Here is an 18,912-nt window from a genome sequence, read left to right on the forward strand (position 1 = left end):
GTTAAAGTTTGAAACCATGTCATAAATTAATATAGAGTAGATAATTCAGCATCTTTTTAGTATTCAACCCTAATAGGCCATAAATATTTGGTATTCTTTGATTCTTGTTAGATACAAAGCATACTAAAGGACAATTCTCACATGTCAGGTAGTCCAATTAGACATGTCAATGCTATCCTCATCTCACATACAAGTAGAAATACACAGTAAAACTTAGTTTATGACCTAAAAAAATTCGAGATCAATTAACCACGTTTGTAAAAATTTAAACCATAGTGACAAATTAATATGTAAAAATTTAAACCATAGTGACAAATTAATATGTAAAATTTAAGTATTTCGAACTAAAATGACAATTTAAGTATTATTTTTACTGAATGTTATTTTTCTAAGATCAACATTTGAATGTTTACTAAATGTTATTTTTCTAAGATGGAAAACTTCAGTAAAAATAATACTACTCCACTTGATTAAAATAAATTAAAAGAAAGAACAATTATGGTTGATCACACTGTGGGAACAAAGTAACAATATAACACTAATTTACTACTCCAGTACTCCATCTTATAGCACTGAGCGAGTAAGACCGTTACGGAGTATTTTAAGTTTATGAGCAGAACAAATTTCAGCGAAATTTAAAGAATAAATAAAATCTGGGATTTTTTTGAAAATAACACCACAAATTTTACAAAAAACGGATTATAACACCACAATTTTTCAAATTTTATCATAACACCACAAAAAAATCAAAAAAAATTGATTTCACCACCATCTAACTGATTTTTGGATGGAATTCGTTAAAGGGACCCACGATGGACACGTGTCGATAAGACATTGGTTTTAAAAAAAAGAAAAATTAAAAAAAAAACCCTAACCTAAACCCAGCCAACCCCACCACCAGCAGCACCTTCTCCAGCCGCGCCAACGCCTAACCCAAGCCGACATCGTCACCTGAATCCCCGAAACCCGGCGAAATTCTCCTTCCCTTCTTCCCCCTCCCCGAAAACCACCCCAACCCTGCTTAATTGCCACAAATCACCGCATACCCACTGCAATTAACCACATACCACAACAAACCCCAACCACGAAAACCACCCTCCCTTGCCTTACACCCTCAAACCATGACAGCCCTCGATTGGTCGATTTCGGCCGCCGATTTTGCAAAAATGGGGAAATGGGTGTGGATTTCGCGGCAGATCGGGAAGGTGGGGGTGGATTTTGCGGCGGTTAGGGATGATTTTTGCGGTGGTTAGGGGGGCTTAAGGTGGTTTTTGGGGAGGGAGAAGGGGCGAAGTGGTTGATCGGCGGTCAAAGGCTTCGGTTTCATCGGATTTTGTTGGGGTAGTGGATGCCGGCGACGATTGGCGGTTGAGGCAGGTGGTGGGATGGCTAGGTTAGATTTTTTTTTAATATTTATTTAAACCACTAGCCACTTGACACGTGTCTTGTACGGACCCCACTAACGGATTCCATCCAAGAATCCGTTACATGGTGGTGAAATCCATTTCTTGGATTTTTTTGTGGTGTTATAATTAAAGTTTGAGAATTTGTGGTGTTATAATCCATTTTTTTTTGTAAAATTTATGGTGTTATTTTTTTAAAATCCTAAAATTTGAGCAGAACAGCTCTAAAAAAAACATGACTTAACCCGCTGAGACCTTCACGAAGTAACCCCATATAACCATTTTTTCCCACCAAAACATAAACCCTCTTCAATTCGCCTCTCTTTCTCCCACTTCCCACCATGAAGCAAACTCCCACCACCGGCGAACCCGAAACCCTAATGGACCCCACCGGATTCGACCCAACGGTTGACATTTCATCACAACTCATGCAACGCTACTCTTCTTCCTCCGCCCCACAACACCGCCACCTCATCGCCACCGCCGCCGCCGTCAAATCCCTCCTTCTCGAAGAATCTCTCCCTCTCTCTCCTCTCTCCTACTTCGCCGCCGCCATTAACGAACTCTCCAGACCTCTAAACGACGCCGCTTCTGCCTCTGCTCTCGCCACCTTCCTCTCCATTGTTCTCTCCCTTGTTCCAGAAGGTTCCATTTCTTCCGAGAAGGCGGCGGAGGCGGCGATGATTTTGGTTTCCGTTTTGGGGAGTGAGGAGAGAGAATTGATTGTTGGGTCTGCTTCTAGTGCTAGGTGTGTTGTTAAGTGTTTAGGGGTTTTGTTAGGGTTTTGTGATTTTGAGGATTGGAGTTCTGTTGAATTGTCCTTCCAAACTTTGCTTAATTGGTGCACTGATAAGCGCCCGAAGGTAATTCAGTTTCGGGTTTTTAATTATCGCAACGTTTTGATTTTGACGCTTGCATTGATATGTTGAAATCATTTATATGTTTATGTGATTGTATACAATAATTTGAGGTGGATTATTGCTTTTTAAACATTGCTGTTGACTATTGAGAGTAGTTTGGCTATGAATTTAATTGAAATATTCTATGTCGTTATAGCAATTTGAGGAGATTGAAATGATTCAGGGAGTAATTACAATTACCGTCTTTTCTGTCGTATATAGAGGTTTTGTAAGGTACTTTGAGGCGTTTGGGGTATTATGAGCTGATAGTAGAGGAATATGTAGGAGAAATTTTTTTGTTTGAGTGACGGGAAATTTGGAAATTTTGTTGGTGCTAAGTCCTAATGGCATTGTTTTCTTCTTTTGCAGGTTAGAAAATGTGCTCTAGTGTACTTAGAGAATGCTCTTAAATCTTTTCATTCTGAGACTGCGAAGAAAAAAGCGAGTGAATTAGTTATGTCTATTGCGATCAAGTTGGGCGTGATACAAAGTGTAGATGGATCTGGAAGTGAGAGACAATGTGAAGCTGAGCAGTTGGACATCGTGCATGCGTTGAACATTGTGAGGGTTGCGATACCATATCTTTGTAGCAAAAGTAGTGAGAAAATCATTTTGAAATTAATCGAGCTTCTTGATTCACGCTCTTCTACATTTTCAAGGCCTGTTCTTAATGCTATTGAAGTATTCTTAGAAAAAGTTGAAGTTAGAATTAGTACGCAATCAGCTGGGGATGTAATTGATGCCCTTTCGACATATGTATCTTCAGAAATGAAATCCAGTGACAGCATCATTTCTGCAGCAAACTTACTGAAGATTACTCTTGACAAACTTCATGCACGAGACACTGGCAAATGGAATAAGAGTCTTCCTGTTGGAGTTAATGCCATTGCAGGTTGCCCTGCTGACCTTTTTGATATATTCTGACAATGTTCTTAGGTTTACGCCTGCATAAATGATTTTAAGTAATCTTCTCAAGCAAAAAGCAGCAGTGTCTTGATCTTTGTTTGGGAGTTGTTTTTTACTCAGTATTCTCCCACATTATTAAAGTTTGTTCAGCTATCATCCTTGTACAGTTTTATCACATGCACTAACCAGAAAGCTTCTACTGTTCTTGATCTTACTTTTCCTATTTGCAAATTTTGATGAAACTTCAAGTATTAGAGGTATGATTAACTGCTCTTTGTTCCTTTTCTTTTCTACTTTGACTGGCAGGGCTTCTTACACGTGAGGATGATATTGCTTCAAAGTCTTCGAGTATTTTGAGGAAATTGATTGATGACCAATTGTCTGATGACATTAATTTCCAACAAGCTAATGTGGAGGAATCAAAAGCAATTGCATCAATTTGCTCAACCTTAATGAAATTGGTGGATTCTTTTGATAGGATCCCCAATGAACATACAATAGCTGTTCTATCTTTTCTTTTCCTCAAACTTGGTAAGCAGATTCAAAATCTATTGCTCTATGATGGTTTGGTGCTGAATTCATTCCATGTTTTGCTCTTCAACTATTTTGAACTCCAATTTCAACTGTGCTCCTTTTTAATTATTTGAATGTTAGATGATGTCTCATCTTGCTTGATCCTTATAAAGTTAAAATTTTTGAATCTCTGTAGATCTGTTGTGTTACATTTGTATTGTTGAATGAGAGTCAATGCCATCACTATCTGTGTGAGCTGTGGAATATGCGTTCTCTTGGTTTTTCATTCTCTTCCTTGCTTTTGTCTCCACTGTGCCTCTTGTGAAATTCTCTCTTCTGCTACTTCTATAAAGCTCTTGGCTAACTGTTTCACTTATTTTGGAACTCCCGTAATTTAATTGGTGGAGATAAAGCTCTGGTCTACAATGCCGATTTTGTGTTGATGTATGTGTTTAGGATGGTGTCGTGTTGAAGCTTATTTTTATTGGTATGCAAAAGAAAACAAATGGGATAGAAGAAGAGAGAGAAAGCAGTTTGAAAGAAGTTTAACTTTCTTCTGTTGAGTGTTGACTCCTTTAATATCTGGGTTTATAGGCTTACAGATGTCTAGTGTGTCATCTGTAGATTACTTTAGGTTGGCAGTTATGGTTGATTGAAGCAAGCTGTCTGAAGAAAAAATAAAATCAGTCAATACGTAGTGGATTGTAAGCCAATGGTAAAAAAAATAGCTGTTTTGTACGAAGTAGTTTTGAAGAACACAACTTAAACTGGAATCAACTTTTCAATTTTAAAATAATTTGAAAACTGGAAATTTAAAATGATATCAATCTTCTAGATTTCATCACTTTCCAGTTGAAATTAGAATGTAATTTTAGTTCTTATCGAGTTGACGTTGGTTAAATTTTACTTTGTACTCCGTACTAAGTATCTTGAATAACGTTGTTTTTAGGTTCATGCTGGACACCTTGGTGCGCTTTAGAAAAATCATTGATACTTTCCATTCTGAAAATTAGGACGGAGTCGTTAAGGTATCACTTTTCTTGAGACACGCTATGCTACATGGAAAATGCCCACGTTTTGATATCTCACTGAAATGTTTTGCAATGGACCGAGGTATCCCTGAAGTGGTCGTCACTTATTCAAGGAACAAGGGAGGCACTAAGGCAAATGGCAATTGTCTTCTTGCAGCAGATTTGGAGCAGCCAAAACAACCGACCTCACTTAAGGGAAACATCAATGACCTGGCAGCAAGGAATGAGGAAATGACAGCAGCACGAAAAGACAAATGAAGCAGCCGCTAGAATCATCTTAGGGATGTGTGATGTAAATATAAAAAAGGAAGATACCATTGTATTAGGCAATCAATTTGAGTGAATATTAGACTTGTGACCTAAAGTAACCCTAGGATAGTTGTGGGCTAAACCCACTGTTTGTAAGAAACCTTTTTGCTTGAATATTAATAAATGAATAATCTTTCTTTCCCAAATTTGCTTGTGTGTGTTTGCTTAATTGTGAACTTTGAATCCATTACAAGTGGTATCAGAGCACGTTGGTCATGGTAAATACAACCACGTATAGGCTCAATGCTCTAGAAGAGCGGTTTACCGGAGTAGAGTAAAAAATAGCTTCTTTGGAAGAGAAACTTAATACTTAGGAGGAATCGGTGAGCATGGTAGTTTCCAACGTCGTGGCGGAAGGCTGTTGCTGAGGAGCTCTTTACGGCCCTAGAAGCGAGTAACTAGAAGAACTAGAAGGACGTGTAGGATATCGTCACTCTCCTTAAGGGGCGAATTGACCGATTTTGATAGGATTAGGAAACTAAAGCAAATTTGGAGAGAGGGCAAATGGAGAAATTTCGAGAGGAGATAAGGCGTTGAAAGATCCAAATGTGTGGTGACCTGCGCCAAACTTTGGAATTGGGGTGGTCGGAAATCTTGATAATGAAGAAAAGGAAGTTATAAAAGAGTAGGCCAAAGGCAGTTGCGATGGTGGGGGAGGCACTAATCGGAAGTATAGAAGATCGAAACTCCACTATTTGACGTGAACTTGACGGGTGGATTCTCCATAGCCAGCAATAATTTAACTTTTCTATTGGTTATGGGAGGTTGAGGAACTCCAATCAACGGTAGTTTCCTTAGAGGGGGTTGCCTTGATATGGTTTCATCGGCGTCTTGTGATTGGGTGGGGCAATATGAAGAGACGGGCGCTCTAACTGCACGAACATTGGTTAGCTGTGAAAGTGGCTAAATAGTGTTGGAAGTTTATTCCGGAAATCTTTATGTTGCCCACTTTATAAATGGACTAAATGTTGACATCTAAGGCTAAAGTCAAGCTTTTTATGTTTAGCCGATTCAACCTTTAGCATGCCATGTTAGGTCACTAGAGTGGAGGAAATCGGATAGTAACATTAAAAAAAATAAAAAATTCTTGGTTTCGGTCTATGAAATCGGGTTCCTTTATTCAACCTAACAAGACGTATGCTGGATCCTCATCTATTTTACAAGTCCAATAGCCTAGTAAAGGGGAGACAAAAGGGTTGAATCACAAGGATTTGTAAACCAACCTAACTTGCAATATATCTTCTTCCTCAAGGGAATTTGGCGAACCAATGTATAAAAAGGCTTAAGGCGCACCAAGGCGTTTTGGAGTACCTTGCGCCTAAGGCGCTGTCTCTGGTGTGCCTCATTGAAGTGAGGCCCATATAATAAGAAATAAAAAAATTATGAAAAAAAGCTCTTGTGCGCCTCGTGCCTTAGTGTGCCTAGGCGCGCCTTTGTTGCGCCTCATTGAAGTCGCCTCGCCTAGACCATAAAAATCGCATGACCTCTAACGCCTTGCGTCATAGCGCCTTAGGTGCGCTTTTTCAAACACTGTGCGAAACTAAGAGGCCGAAGTAAGAGGTTAACTGAGAAGGAGCTTTAAGAAAAAATAGAAAAAGGACTCTGCTTTAGATGTGACAAGGGCTAAGCAAAAGTACTCGAAAAACCGAAACTCTAAAAACCATATTCGTAACCAATTCGAAAATTCTTTTACTTGATCGTATTTGATTTGATAATTTGTTATCGGGTATCATTTTAGTGGTAAAGATTACTCAATCCAATCTAATGAGCAATTTTTTTTTTTTTCCCTACTTAAATGTATTTATCCAAGATCTTAACACTTACTTTTGTGCGTAATCACTTAATAACTTTAATGATTAGTAATATTACTAGTAATTTGGTCAAGCTCATATGGTATTGTTGTTTTGTTGTTAATTAGTGTTGAATGATATCATAAAACTAAATTGTAAAGTTTAAATTTTTAATATTGGATATCATATCGGATATTCGATACCTGATTCGAAGATTCGGATACTCGAACTTATCGGTTATAGATCTATTCTTTGTGTTATTGGTTATCAGTTACCCGAATTGATAGTGTTAACGATTGGGGAACTCGACCAATGCTCACCTATAATGAGGGATGGGGAATAGGGCATTGGTGTAGGAAGAAGGAACTTAGTGTGCTTCTAATTAGAGATGAAGAAGAAGAAGGGTTCGGCGACTCGGCGAGTAGAAGGAGGAAGAAGTGGTGATGGAAGAGGTTGGAATGCCGACCGAGGTATCCTTGTGTTCGGTGTTCGGGCTTTCAAATTCTCCCACCATGTTGTTGAGGGGCACCATTGATCAAATGGGGTAGGTGGTGGTGGTGATGGTGGATCTCAGAGCTACACACAATTTCATCTCGACAAAGAGAGTGGAAGAGTTCAAACTTTCCGTCATTGACTTTGGGAGTTTGAAGTGTCATTGAGGAATGGACAGATGATTGAGGGTAGAGGAGTGTGTAGGGGGGTTTGAGTTAAATTTTCACGAGGTTGTGTGATCAAATGCACCTGTGATCAAATGCAGATGTGATTTTAGGGGTTCAGTGGCTCGAGATGTTAGGTTCGATTGTCATGAATGGGCAAACTCATATTTTGCAGTTTCAGGTGGCCGGAGTACTCGTTTCACTGGATGGGGACTCGACCTTAGAAAGTTCGCAGATATTCCTCAAAAGAAGGCAGGCACTTAGGATGGCAACGGTCTTCTTGCAGCAAATTTAGAGCAGCCAAAACAACATACCTCACCCAAGGGAAACATCAATGACCTGGCAGCAGGGAATGAGCAAATGATAGCTGCACAAAAAGACAAATGAAGCAGCCACTAGAATCATCTTACGGATATGTGATGTAAATAAAAAAAGGGAAGTTAGCATTGTATGAGGCAGTCAAATTTGTGTGAATATTATAGACCGGTAACCTAAAGTTACCATAGGAGGGTTGTGGGCTAAAACCGCTGTTTGTTAGAAACCTTTTGGCTTGATCAAACAATCAGATTTTCTTCCCCAAATTTTGTTGTGTGTGTTTGCTTGATTGTGAACTGGTCTGAATCATTCCCTTCTCTCTCCTCTCAAGCCATCGTCCTCAATTATCTGGATTTGAGAGTCTATCTCCCTTCATTGCTGAGACCTCCTGGCCACATTTTTCTCCCCAGATTTCCAATTCCCTGTTTTTGGATTCATACAAAATTGCCCTCTGCTGGCTGTATACTTCTAGTTGTCTGATCAATATGTTATTTGATAGAAGGCCAGTGCCCTCAATAAGTGAGAGAGGGGAGATAGACAGAGGTACTTGATAGCCTTGACTAGGGATCCTGTTGTAGTATGTTGAGTACTAAATTCTATAATATGTCACATGGAAAATTAAAGCACAGACAGTCTATACGACTTTTTGGTATTTTAATTTACATTTTCTCATTATTTGAAAATTGACGTTTGTTCAGTCCGGTTTAAGTTTCCATTCCTGTTCTCGTATCCATTCTAGCCTTCTAGGCAGAAGGCATGTATCTGTTTTATCTTTTTAGTCACATCTCCAATGTTATTTTTCATTTGTTGGGAAAGACAGTGTCATTGTTTCTATTATTAATCTGATGCAGCATCTTCTTGATTGGGTGTATTAATTTTTGTCACTTCTCTTTGTTTTAATAAGAACGTCAAACTTCATCTCTGTAAATATGCAAAGCAATACAAGAGAGCTTACTGAATAACTGATGATTGATGATTTTTTTTTTGTGGATCATGCATACTTATATATGCCTAATTCATGTGTCTATTTCTCACCTTTACTTTTACATATCTGACGAGCCATAATTTTCCTTTTCAAATTTAGGTCGCAATTCATTCTCACATATGAAGAGTATTATCCTTAAGTTGACAGAGATCTATACACATGTTGATGGCAGCAAGCAGAACACAGATCATGTAAGAATCTTTGTCAGTGTCTGTGCGCTTGCAAGTGTGTCTATGCTCATGTTGTGGTGTCTGCATGTGTATAGATGTTTGAGCGTGCTTCTGTTCTCTGTCTGTTTGTCTATTGATTTCAATGGGTATCTTTTAATACTGAGTATGTTTGGCCTTTTACTTTTTGAAAGACCAGTTATTGTTATTCATCATTTCTCATCTCTATATTCTGCTATTGCTGATAATATGCAGGTCAACATTGACTCGACAAGTTCTTATTCTATGATTTATATCTTTAAAGCTGTGTATGGTTGTGCTAAATGGTAGTTATGGGAATAATTTATAATATAATTTTGAAAGAAAAGTGTCATCTTAATGTCTGGTAATGCAACTCTATCCCCAAACGGCCAAACCTGTGTTTTGCTTCATAAATTTCTATTAACTCTTTATACCACTTGCCAAGTGGTGATGGATAAAAATGCAAATTTATGAAGAATAGAGATACTTTAAGGTGGAATAGCGTTACCATGGGAATGACATAAGATTTTTTTTTACAAAATTACCTACAAATGCATTCCCATAACCACCTTTTCTTATCGCTTACTAAACGGGCATGTCTATGTTTTAGAGGCATTTTTAGTTTAGAAATGGGAACCTTCTATAAAGAGTGCATTGGAGATTGTAAAAGGGAAGTGATGCAAATTTTCAGTAATAGAGGAAGGATAACAAGCCAAAAACTTATGGCCTTTTTCGACAAATGGACTGATGTAGCCAGAAAAAAAGGTTCTAATGCAAGGAGTCACGTAATGGATGACATACTTACCAGGGTTTTGCAGAACGACAATTCCAAAATCTGTACAGAAAGGCTGTTATGTAAAGAAACGACTGAGCTTTAATTTCACAAGTCTGACCAATTGTCAAATTTGTTTGGATTTACGCTCTTTAATCTACTGAAATCAAATATATTATCTTCTTTAATTTTAATTCTTTTCACTTTTGCACTTGGTCGTCCTGGATCCATTCATAGTGAAATGTTTCTAATACATCTCACGGTCATGCTTTCATGCCTCAATGTGATATTTGTTCATGCTTATCACACCCTTAAGCTTCTGTAGTGCACTTATTTTAACAAGATTGTATGGTAGTGTTATAGATAATGCCTGGCTCTTAGCCCTTTTGCACTCCGTTGCTTCATTTTATTTTTCAAGTCTACTAGCTAATGAAAGGGATTGGTTTTCTTTTGCAGTTACAAATCTGTTTTGGCTGTGCTGTAGTTGCTATGGGAGCTGAAAATATTCTGAGCCTTGTACCAATTTCTTTTAATGTGGATAAATTAACATATGCAAACATGTGGATGTTGCCCATTTTAAAAAAGTATACATGTGGGGCATCCCTTGGATATTTCACGGAGAATATCGTGCCCATCGCTCAGTCACTCCATAAGGCTTCCCGCAAAGGTAAATTGTGGCCTGGGTAACACTGTCATTCCTCTAAAATAATTTTGCTCTATTGTCCTGTCAATTCTATGAGAATATTGGAGGGAGAAAAAGTGCTCTGATTGCTAGTGATGGAATGTTTTCTTGCCTTTTGCAAATCGCAAAAACCCATGTGAAAGACCCTGCATTTTATTAATACTCAGTTTTGGCTGTTCATGTAGAGGCATCTTCTCTTGAATTTGCTGAAGCCAGACATATTCTGCTGGTTTTAAAATTGGAAAGAAATTCCAAAAAAATAATTAATTAATAAAAGTACCCTTTCTTGAATATTTGTATAAATTTTGTACTTCAGAAATATCAACACACTTTAGCTTTTAAAAGATTTATTAATTTATTTAAATTTTGCAGTTCACCCATTGTAAGAGATTATTTTCAGAATTATAATAAATTAAATATTCTAAGGTTTCTAATTTTTTTTATACTTTAGAATGAGAATTTTTTAAACTTAATGGCAATTGGTATATTTTTTCTACATTCTTACTTTCATGTTTAACAATGTTTAACTTTTACCATTCTTATAAACTACCTCCGTTCTTTTTTGTTCTACTCACTTACTATAGATACGCAATTTAAGAAATGTTGCTATACTAAGGGCCTGTTCTGATTTACTTAGCAAAGCTGAGCTGAGCTGAGCTGAGCTGAATTGAGCTAAACTGTACTGAATTGAATATTTTATGAGAGAAGGAAATTAGGAGTTGTACTGAAGAGAACAGGCCCTAACAGAATGAAGTGAATATATTATGATTAATTTCTAATTTGCTGACATTGATTTTCAAGACATGATACATCATCTTTCAACCGCAATTTCAAAGAGATTATTTGGTCATTAAAGTTAAACTATTTGTACATTTTAGGACACCAAATCGAAATTGTGCAAAGCAAGAGCGACACTGCTACGGTTTCCTTCAACGGAAATTTTTTTTTTTACAAAAAAATCCTTTTCTTTGTTTCTCTTTCCTTGGGCTTTAATGCCCATGTCATTTTTCTTTTCAGGATATTGTTTTGGAATTGGTTTATAGGTAATTAGGGGTCAGGATTAGATATCAATATATAGTACTAGGAAGTATTCAGTTTTCTTTACGTCTTTTATTAAATTTTTAGTTTATGGAACTGTTGCTAGTTAGAGCTGTTTTGCTTTCTGTAAATTACATGGTGAACCAGTTACCAATACCATAACTTAAGATTGGTGCCTTTTCCAGTTAAAAAGTCAGAAATAGGACAAGATCTGCAGGCTCTTGGCCATGATTTATGGGGTCTTTTACCTGCATTTTGTCGCCATCCTACTGATGTCAGCAAGAGTTTTCAATCTTTTGCGAAATTGATGCTTGTCCTGCTAAAGAAAAATGCATCCATGCGTGAAGATATTGCTGATGCCTTGCAGGTTCTTACATTTCTCAAATGTTTAAATATGGCCTATTTTGATTTCTTCTTACTTGTTTTGTCAATAGTCACATCTTTGTGTAACCTTTTGATAATCTTCTTTGTGTAGGAGCTTGTTAGACAAAACAAGTGCTTTCCTAAATTTGATGCTGCTATTGTTGAACCCGTAAAGCACGCACCTGACTTTTCATTGGAAGATTATCTAATGGAGAAAAGAAAATCACTCTTTTATTCCAAGAAAACTGCTATAAAAAACATTAAGGCTTTGGCGTTGTATTCTTGTGAACTGCTTCTGGCTCTGATGACTGTTTTTCTTGATTCAAAACCTGCAAAGCGTACATCTCTGAAGGTATCTTTTAGATTATTAGCTTGTCACCATGTTAAATGTGATGATGGTTCATTATTATATATGTGTGTTTATCTATTCACGTCTTTCTTGCAAATTTTTCCCTAGTATAAAGTATTGTCTCTTTATCTCATGTTTACATGTATGAGGTTTTGATTATGGCTGGTTTGGGACACATTGTTGACGAATGCGAGAGATGTAAATTTCTCATAAGGGGCATTAAACAGTGCTGAAGCCAAAAGGGAGGGGGGTTATTACGTTGGTGACTTGTTGGGTCAATTGTTTACAAAATAGTTAATGGTTTCTGAAATACACTGCCAAAATATACATGCTATGAGATTATCAGGCTTTTATTCTTAATAATCTACTCCCTCCGTTTTTAAATACTTGCTCCATTTCTCCATGCGTGGAGTTTTAGGAGAAAATGGATAAAGTAATAAAATATGGAGGTAGTGGGGTAGGGGGAAGAATAAAAAATTGTAAAAAGCAAAAGTGGTTGAGAGAATTGGAGGAGAGAGAATATGAAATTAATAAATATGATTTATGTTGGGTCCACTAGGCACTAGGTAAGAGAAACGAATCAAATATTGCAAAAAATTTCCAAATATGGAAATGGAGCAAGTATTTAAAAACGGCCTATAAAGGAAAGTGGAACAAGTATTTAAAAACGGAGGGAGTAATATATAAGGATGTTGTGAAAAAGGTTTTGCCAACTGTCTTAAATCATTTATTGAATTTTCATACAAAAGCTTACATGACTTTATTGGTGTCATAGAAAACCGATATATATTATATTATGCATTTTATGGTTACTAATTTCTCATACCCACTGGTTTTAAATTTGCCCAGAAAGCTATCAGTTGCTTGGCCTCAATTTGTGATTCTTCTTCCACCAAGAAAATTTTTACTTCGTCTCTGGAGAGATTCCCAGTGGTGAAGACTGTTTCTGTGTCTGAAGATTCTGATCCATCAAATTTATCACTTAGTGATGTGCCATCGGATTCAAGCTCTGTAGATGATAATTCACAGTGGTATGGGATCTCTGTTGTTGCCTTATGATTTTGAAAAGAAACTTGAATATTTTTACTGACATTTATTTAAGAGTAGTTTCAGTCTAAACTCTAAAGTTTGGTGCTGTGATAATGTGCCCAGTTCACTGTCATGATGTATGTCAATATATTTCAAATTTGTGTAGGCCTTTGATACTGGATCTAGCTTCATCCATTGTGGAGGGAGCTGATGAGGATCTTGTCGGTCTGATCTTTAGATTGACAAAGCATGCGCTGCAGGTTTGTCTTGTTATCTTCACATAGTTGTCTTGTCCAACTTGTATGTATAGAGCTGACATATGTGCTCCTGTGACTTAGTCTGGTGATGACAAATGTATTGCTGAAGCTTATTATACTTTGAGCTGTATGCTAGAGGTTGGTGCTTATATTTATAATTTTGACAAAGTAAGCTATGAAAATTTGAAATGGTTGTACTCATTTACTACACGTTTTTATCTGGTTCAGGAACACCCTTGGTTCTGCTCTTCGAAAATGGACGAGCTAGTTGATCTTATAATTGGCTTGAAGTCTCCTGCTGATATTGCTTCTTTCAGCAATCGCCTACGTTGTTTTCACTTATTGTTGGTCCATGCTTTAAAGGTGTAATTTCTGTTTTTTTCCCCTCTATATACATTACATTGCTGGAAAATTGACATGCTTGTTTGATTAATACTATTATGTTGAATGTGGAGTGGAGTCGGAGGAAGTTTAGTTTAGGTTTTTTTTTTTTTTTTTTTTTTTTTTTTTTTTTTTTTTTTTTAATCTGCATTAGTCTATTCTAGTGTGTGTGTGTGTTGTTTTTTTAGAGTCTTGTGCTATTTATGTGCTGCAGAGGCAGTTCTGTACTGTTTGTGTATCGTGGTTCACTGTTAGTGCAAACTGTGGCATTACTAGTGTTTAATAGCTTATCAGAAATCTTTAATGTGGATTTATCTGGGGGGGTCCTGCTTGTTTTTAATGTCTGTAATATGAAATCCGCAGTGCATGGAGGGTTATTTCATTTTGATAGCTTTGAGCATCTGTATGGATTAAACTGACATTGAAATGATACTGACAATGAGGTATTCAATTCTGCAGAGCAATCCTGATGTGGAGAACACACAACCTTTTCAAATTTTAAATGAGATTATACTTGCCCTAAAAGATGTAAGTGCTAATCTCAGAATTAATCTGAATGTGCTCTTCTAATTTTCTCTACATCTTTTCGCTTGGTAGCATTGTTGTGTAAAATAATCCTTATTTTGTGTCCTATTGTCCTCAGTCCAGAGAAGAGGCCAGGAAAATAGCTTATGACTTCTTGCTCAGGATAAGTTCTTGCTTAGTAGATTCATCTGCCGCAGATCCTGATGGTCCGTACTACAAACTGATTACTATGGTAGGAACATTTTTAACTTATAAGAGCATTTTTTCCCTACCCCCCATATATGTCAGACCTGATACCTCAAAGCTGACATACTCTCTCTGTTTCTTAATGTTCTACCCATTTACTATAACACTAAATACCAAGGAGAAGAGAGAGGCAGGATCACCCATCTGGGTTAATGCTACTTTTTGGATGAGATAAAAATTAAGGTATCTTATTGTTGATATAAATGGGTCCCAGAAAGTAAGCTCTGAGAGGGTAGGATAAGGAAAAAAAACTCTTCCCAAAAAAAAAAGGGGGAAAGTAATGTAGCAAAAAAACAATGAATATGGAAAGTGGGTAGAACAAAAAGAACTATACAAGTACTAATAGAAGTATTCTATTTTCCATAATGCTAGGCTAGTAGGCTGTACTACTTTGAACAGGATTGTGGCTTGTAAATTTCTGTTTGATTTGATATCCTTTGTTCACTTGGATTGCTCTACAGTGTTATTTCATGTATATGTTTCTAGTATACTTCGGCGATGACTAATATATTGTTATTGCAAAATGACCAGGTTATGGGGTATCTCTCTGGCCCATCACCTCATGTTACAAGTGCAGCTATTGCTGCATTGTCTATGTTTGTATTTAAGGAACCAGAGCTCTGTGTGAAAATTCCACATGTAGTTTCCTCTGTTGTTTCTTTGCTACAGACTAAAGCTGTGGAAACTATCAAGGTTAGTACCCTGGAAAGTGTTTTGGTTATCTGGTACCCCATAGCCCATTGCCTATTATCTTGGATGATGATTCTTGGCTGTTACCCGTGCAGGCTGTTTTAGGCTTTATCAAAGTATTGGTTTCATCTCTAGAAGCACAAGACTTGCATAATTTTTTACCAGCTATTGTCGATGGAGTTCTTCCATGGTCATCTATCTCAAGACATCATTTCAGATCAAAAGTAACTATTCGTTGAACATGACCTATAATTTGCTTCTTGATGTGAATGCACAATTTCATATGATATTCTTCCTTTTTATGATTACTAGGTTACTGTGATACTAGAGATCATAATACGAAAGTGTGGCTTTCCTACAATTAAGTCTGTGACTCCTGAAAGATACCAGTCATTCGTTAGGAAAGTTTCTCAGGTATGAATGCATGATCTCTTATTTTTGCATCTGCGTTAATGGTAAGTATTGCCGTCTTCATGTTTTCCTGTTGATAAATTCAGAATCGTCATGGGAACACAAACTCCAAGGAAGCTGATTCAGCTGATGCTAAGCCACAGCTATCAAATAATCAGACAAATGGGTTTGGATTCGTAGCTTGTTTAAAAAAATTTCTATTTTCATCTTTAATGCTATATATATATATATTAAAGACCCTTATCATTTGCTGCTTCTTCATCCTTCAGGTCAAAGAAGAGGTCATATAACGAGGCAAATGACAATGGAAGTGATTCAAAATTGCAGAGGAACAATAGGAGGAAACATATGCAAGATTTTCAGTCTCCCGGAGGCACTAGGAGAGCTGATGTGGGAGCTGATAGAAAGACCAATCAATTTAAGCATAATAATTCTAAAACAGGTCAAAATCAAAAAAGACAGAGATTCGATCGAGCCTCTGGCAGTATTCGAAAGAAACATGGACCAACAAATGGCCATACGGGAAGATTTGGCCGAAAGTCATAGTCATGCAGGTGTTGGCAAAGTTTTGAAATTATAGCTGACAAAACATAAGCGAAATGGAACAGTAAATACACGGCTTCAGTTGAGTACACACCTGCCCTTGTAAAACAGGGTGACTCGTTAATCAAGTTCATCTCGCAAGTGTTAAGATTGTTGATCAGAAAACAATCCACCTTACAGGGGAGGGTTGTTTGGATAGCTTCTGAAACTGTTAAGCACAGCTTCAATATACGGAGTAGTTGGCTTGTAAAATTTTGACTGAGAAAGGTTTGAACCTCTTTAAATGAAATTGATATTCTTCGTTATGCACTAGCTGCAGCTTTGAGACTTTAATGGTGTAGATAGTCTTGATACTTCCCGTTGGATTATTAACTATTAGGAGCTGCACAGGAAGAACAATAAACTGTGATTTATGAGGCTTATAAGTTTTGCTTGGCGTGTTTTATGTTTAATAATGATAAGAGTATATGTAAATATCCAATTCTATTTTGACTATCGTTTACCATGGCATTAATATATAGCTTATTGTGATTCTATACGTTGATGGTATTATTCATTTGCTCTAATCACTTTGTCTGATGAACAACAGATTCGTATCATAAATTATGTTTCCTATGTCCGATTTGTGGCGTTGAGTTATGTCTCAGGAATTGTTATCACTCACAACTCTTCTTATGTGATTCTCTTTAGTAAAAATAGTATACTGTAATAAATTTTAAGGCGTGCATGAACTTGTACGGTTCAATCTTAGGGTCTGTTCACATTTACTTATTTTCAATTCAGTTCAGTTCAACTCCAATCGGTTCGGTTCAGTTCTGTTCAGGTCAGCTCCTAATTTCCCTATCTCATAAAATATTCGTTTCAGCTCAGTTCTGTTCAATTCAGCTCTAATCAGTTCAGTTCAATTTAGCTCAGTTCAGTAATGTGAACAGACCCTTAGTGTTGATACATACCCTCTTGTATCTTACTTTATACTGTATTTAGGTGTATTACAAGGTCTCACTTTTATGTTTGTCTAATTTGCAAATTATTATGCACTATGGAGCCTCATTTCAATGCAATGAAGCAGATCATGCGATGTGGTTGTGTATTATTTATCATGGTTTGCATTTATCATGCGATGACTTGACAGCCAATTCTAACTATTGCCTGTTAATGTTTCCTTGGTGATGATTTGATTTTATGGATGTCAAAGCGTTAAGTTGCTTTCTCATGATCTTGGTGTTGGGATAAGATTCTAAGTAGCCCATATATTTGGAAGAGGCAAAGAATCAATTAAAGAATACAAAATTTGACTTTACTTCCACAAAATAAGGAAAAGAGCTAAGAAAGGAAAGATACATGGTCAAAGATATCAAAGAATATTTAGTAGAATTTTAACTCACCAATCAAAGGATTTGATTGCACCAACAAAAAGAGTACACATAGACATAATCTATGTATACCCCACATAGACAGGCTAGGAGAAGTTGACCCACTTGGTTCCACATGAATAGTTTAGAAATTTCAGTTTCAGAATTTTGCAAACGAAAAAAATTTGAATTTAATTGTATTATGGCGATGAATGATGTTGGAGGATTTGCGAGAAGACACCATGGAGGAGTGACGACCGGTGGCTTTAAGGTGAGGGGTGACGAACTGACGACAGTGGCTTTAAGGTGGGTAAGATGGTAGAGAGGAAAAGAAGGGTCGATAGTCGATGTAATCAGAGAGTGATGTGGTCCATACGATCATGGTCGGAAACAATAAAGGGTGAAATCAAAGGCAAACTACGGCGGATGAGCGAGCGAAATACACGACGAAGACCAGGTGTATCGTTGTAGAATTGAATTTGTTTCGAAAATAATTTGTAATTCATCTTTTGTATTATTTTAGTATAAAAAAATGATTATTTTAGTATTATTTGAATTATTTTAGTATAAAAAAATGAATGTTTTTTAAACAAAATTCACATCAAATTCTTAGTTGCGGTATCAGTATGGACATAAGTATCACAAAATGTTATAAATCTGAAAAAAGATGTTATAAGAATTGCATTACATTAATGGCTGAATTAAGAATTGTACATAATAGTACTTTAAGAGGTTTAATTTCGGCTTCAATTCAATAAAGTTCTTCTCCGTCGCTTGCCATTACCATACAAATAGTTTCTAAATTACTTTACTAAATGAAAATGACACGATAATTTCATCAACAATGCGTTTCCTGCTCCTCTCTCCTTAGGCAGGACTCTCACACAAATTTTATCGATATCGATTAATACTCCCACTCAAGTCACTTTATATCCATTTTTGACAGTGTTGATGTATCGCAAATTCGCAATATTGTTGGTTGTCTATGTGGGGCTACGCATAGACTAAGTTTATGTGTAATCCATGCAACTATCCTAACCAAGTATTGACAATACAAACTCAACTCACCTCCAAAAGCCTTATGGATGGATATTTTTCTTTTTTAGTTAACAACTTTATCTATCTCTGTCATAACACATGGATCCAATTAGTTTATTCATTGTATCTCTATAATGCTTACATCCATTTGTGCTCCAACTAGTACAAGTTAAAATCCATACTTGCCCACCACCCATTTGGTTATCCATACCCATTCCAAACCCACCCCAGCACCCATGGG

At 36.7% G+C, this 18,912-nt stretch overlaps 1 protein-coding gene across 1 annotated transcript; it reads left to right on the forward strand.

Annotated features, from left to right (window-relative positions):
- Positions 1-1,592: 1,592 nt before the first annotated feature.
- On the forward strand, positions 1,593-16,819 carry LOC110691512 (RRP12-like protein). Its single transcript, XM_021868449.1, has 18 exons — positions 1,593-2,266; positions 2,672-3,194; positions 3,515-3,739; positions 8,907-8,998; positions 10,224-10,434; positions 11,673-11,854; positions 11,963-12,202; positions 13,049-13,230; positions 13,395-13,488; positions 13,567-13,623; positions 13,714-13,848; positions 14,326-14,394; positions 14,510-14,623; positions 15,169-15,330; positions 15,423-15,551; positions 15,640-15,741; positions 15,825-15,904; positions 16,008-16,819. Exons 1-18 carry the CDS (start codon positions 1,745-1,747, stop codon positions 16,282-16,284), a joined length of 3,396 nt encoding a protein of 1,131 aa, XP_021724141.1. The 5' UTR covers positions 1,593-1,744; the 3' UTR covers positions 16,285-16,819.
- Positions 16,820-18,912: the final 2,093 nt, after the last annotated feature.

Source organism: Chenopodium quinoa, unplaced genomic scaffold, assembly GCF_001683475.1.
Source record: "Chenopodium quinoa cultivar QQ74 unplaced genomic scaffold, ASM168347v1, whole genome shotgun sequence".
Taxonomy (NCBI): Eukaryota; Viridiplantae; Streptophyta; class Magnoliopsida; order Caryophyllales; family Amaranthaceae; genus Chenopodium; species Chenopodium quinoa.

Coding starts and splice junctions, on each gene's coding strand:
- LOC110691512 (XM_021868449.1), top strand. CDS start 1,745: ATGAAGCAAACTCCCACCACCGGCGAACCCGAAACCCTAATGGACCCC. Junction 13,849..14,325: donor TGTTGGTCCATGCTTTAAAG/GTGTAATTTCTG, acceptor TCAATTCTGCAG/AGCAATCCTGATGTGGAGAA. Junction 15,742..15,824: donor TCGTTAGGAAAGTTTCTCAG/GTATGAATGCAT, acceptor TGATAAATTCAG/AATCGTCATGGGAACACAAA.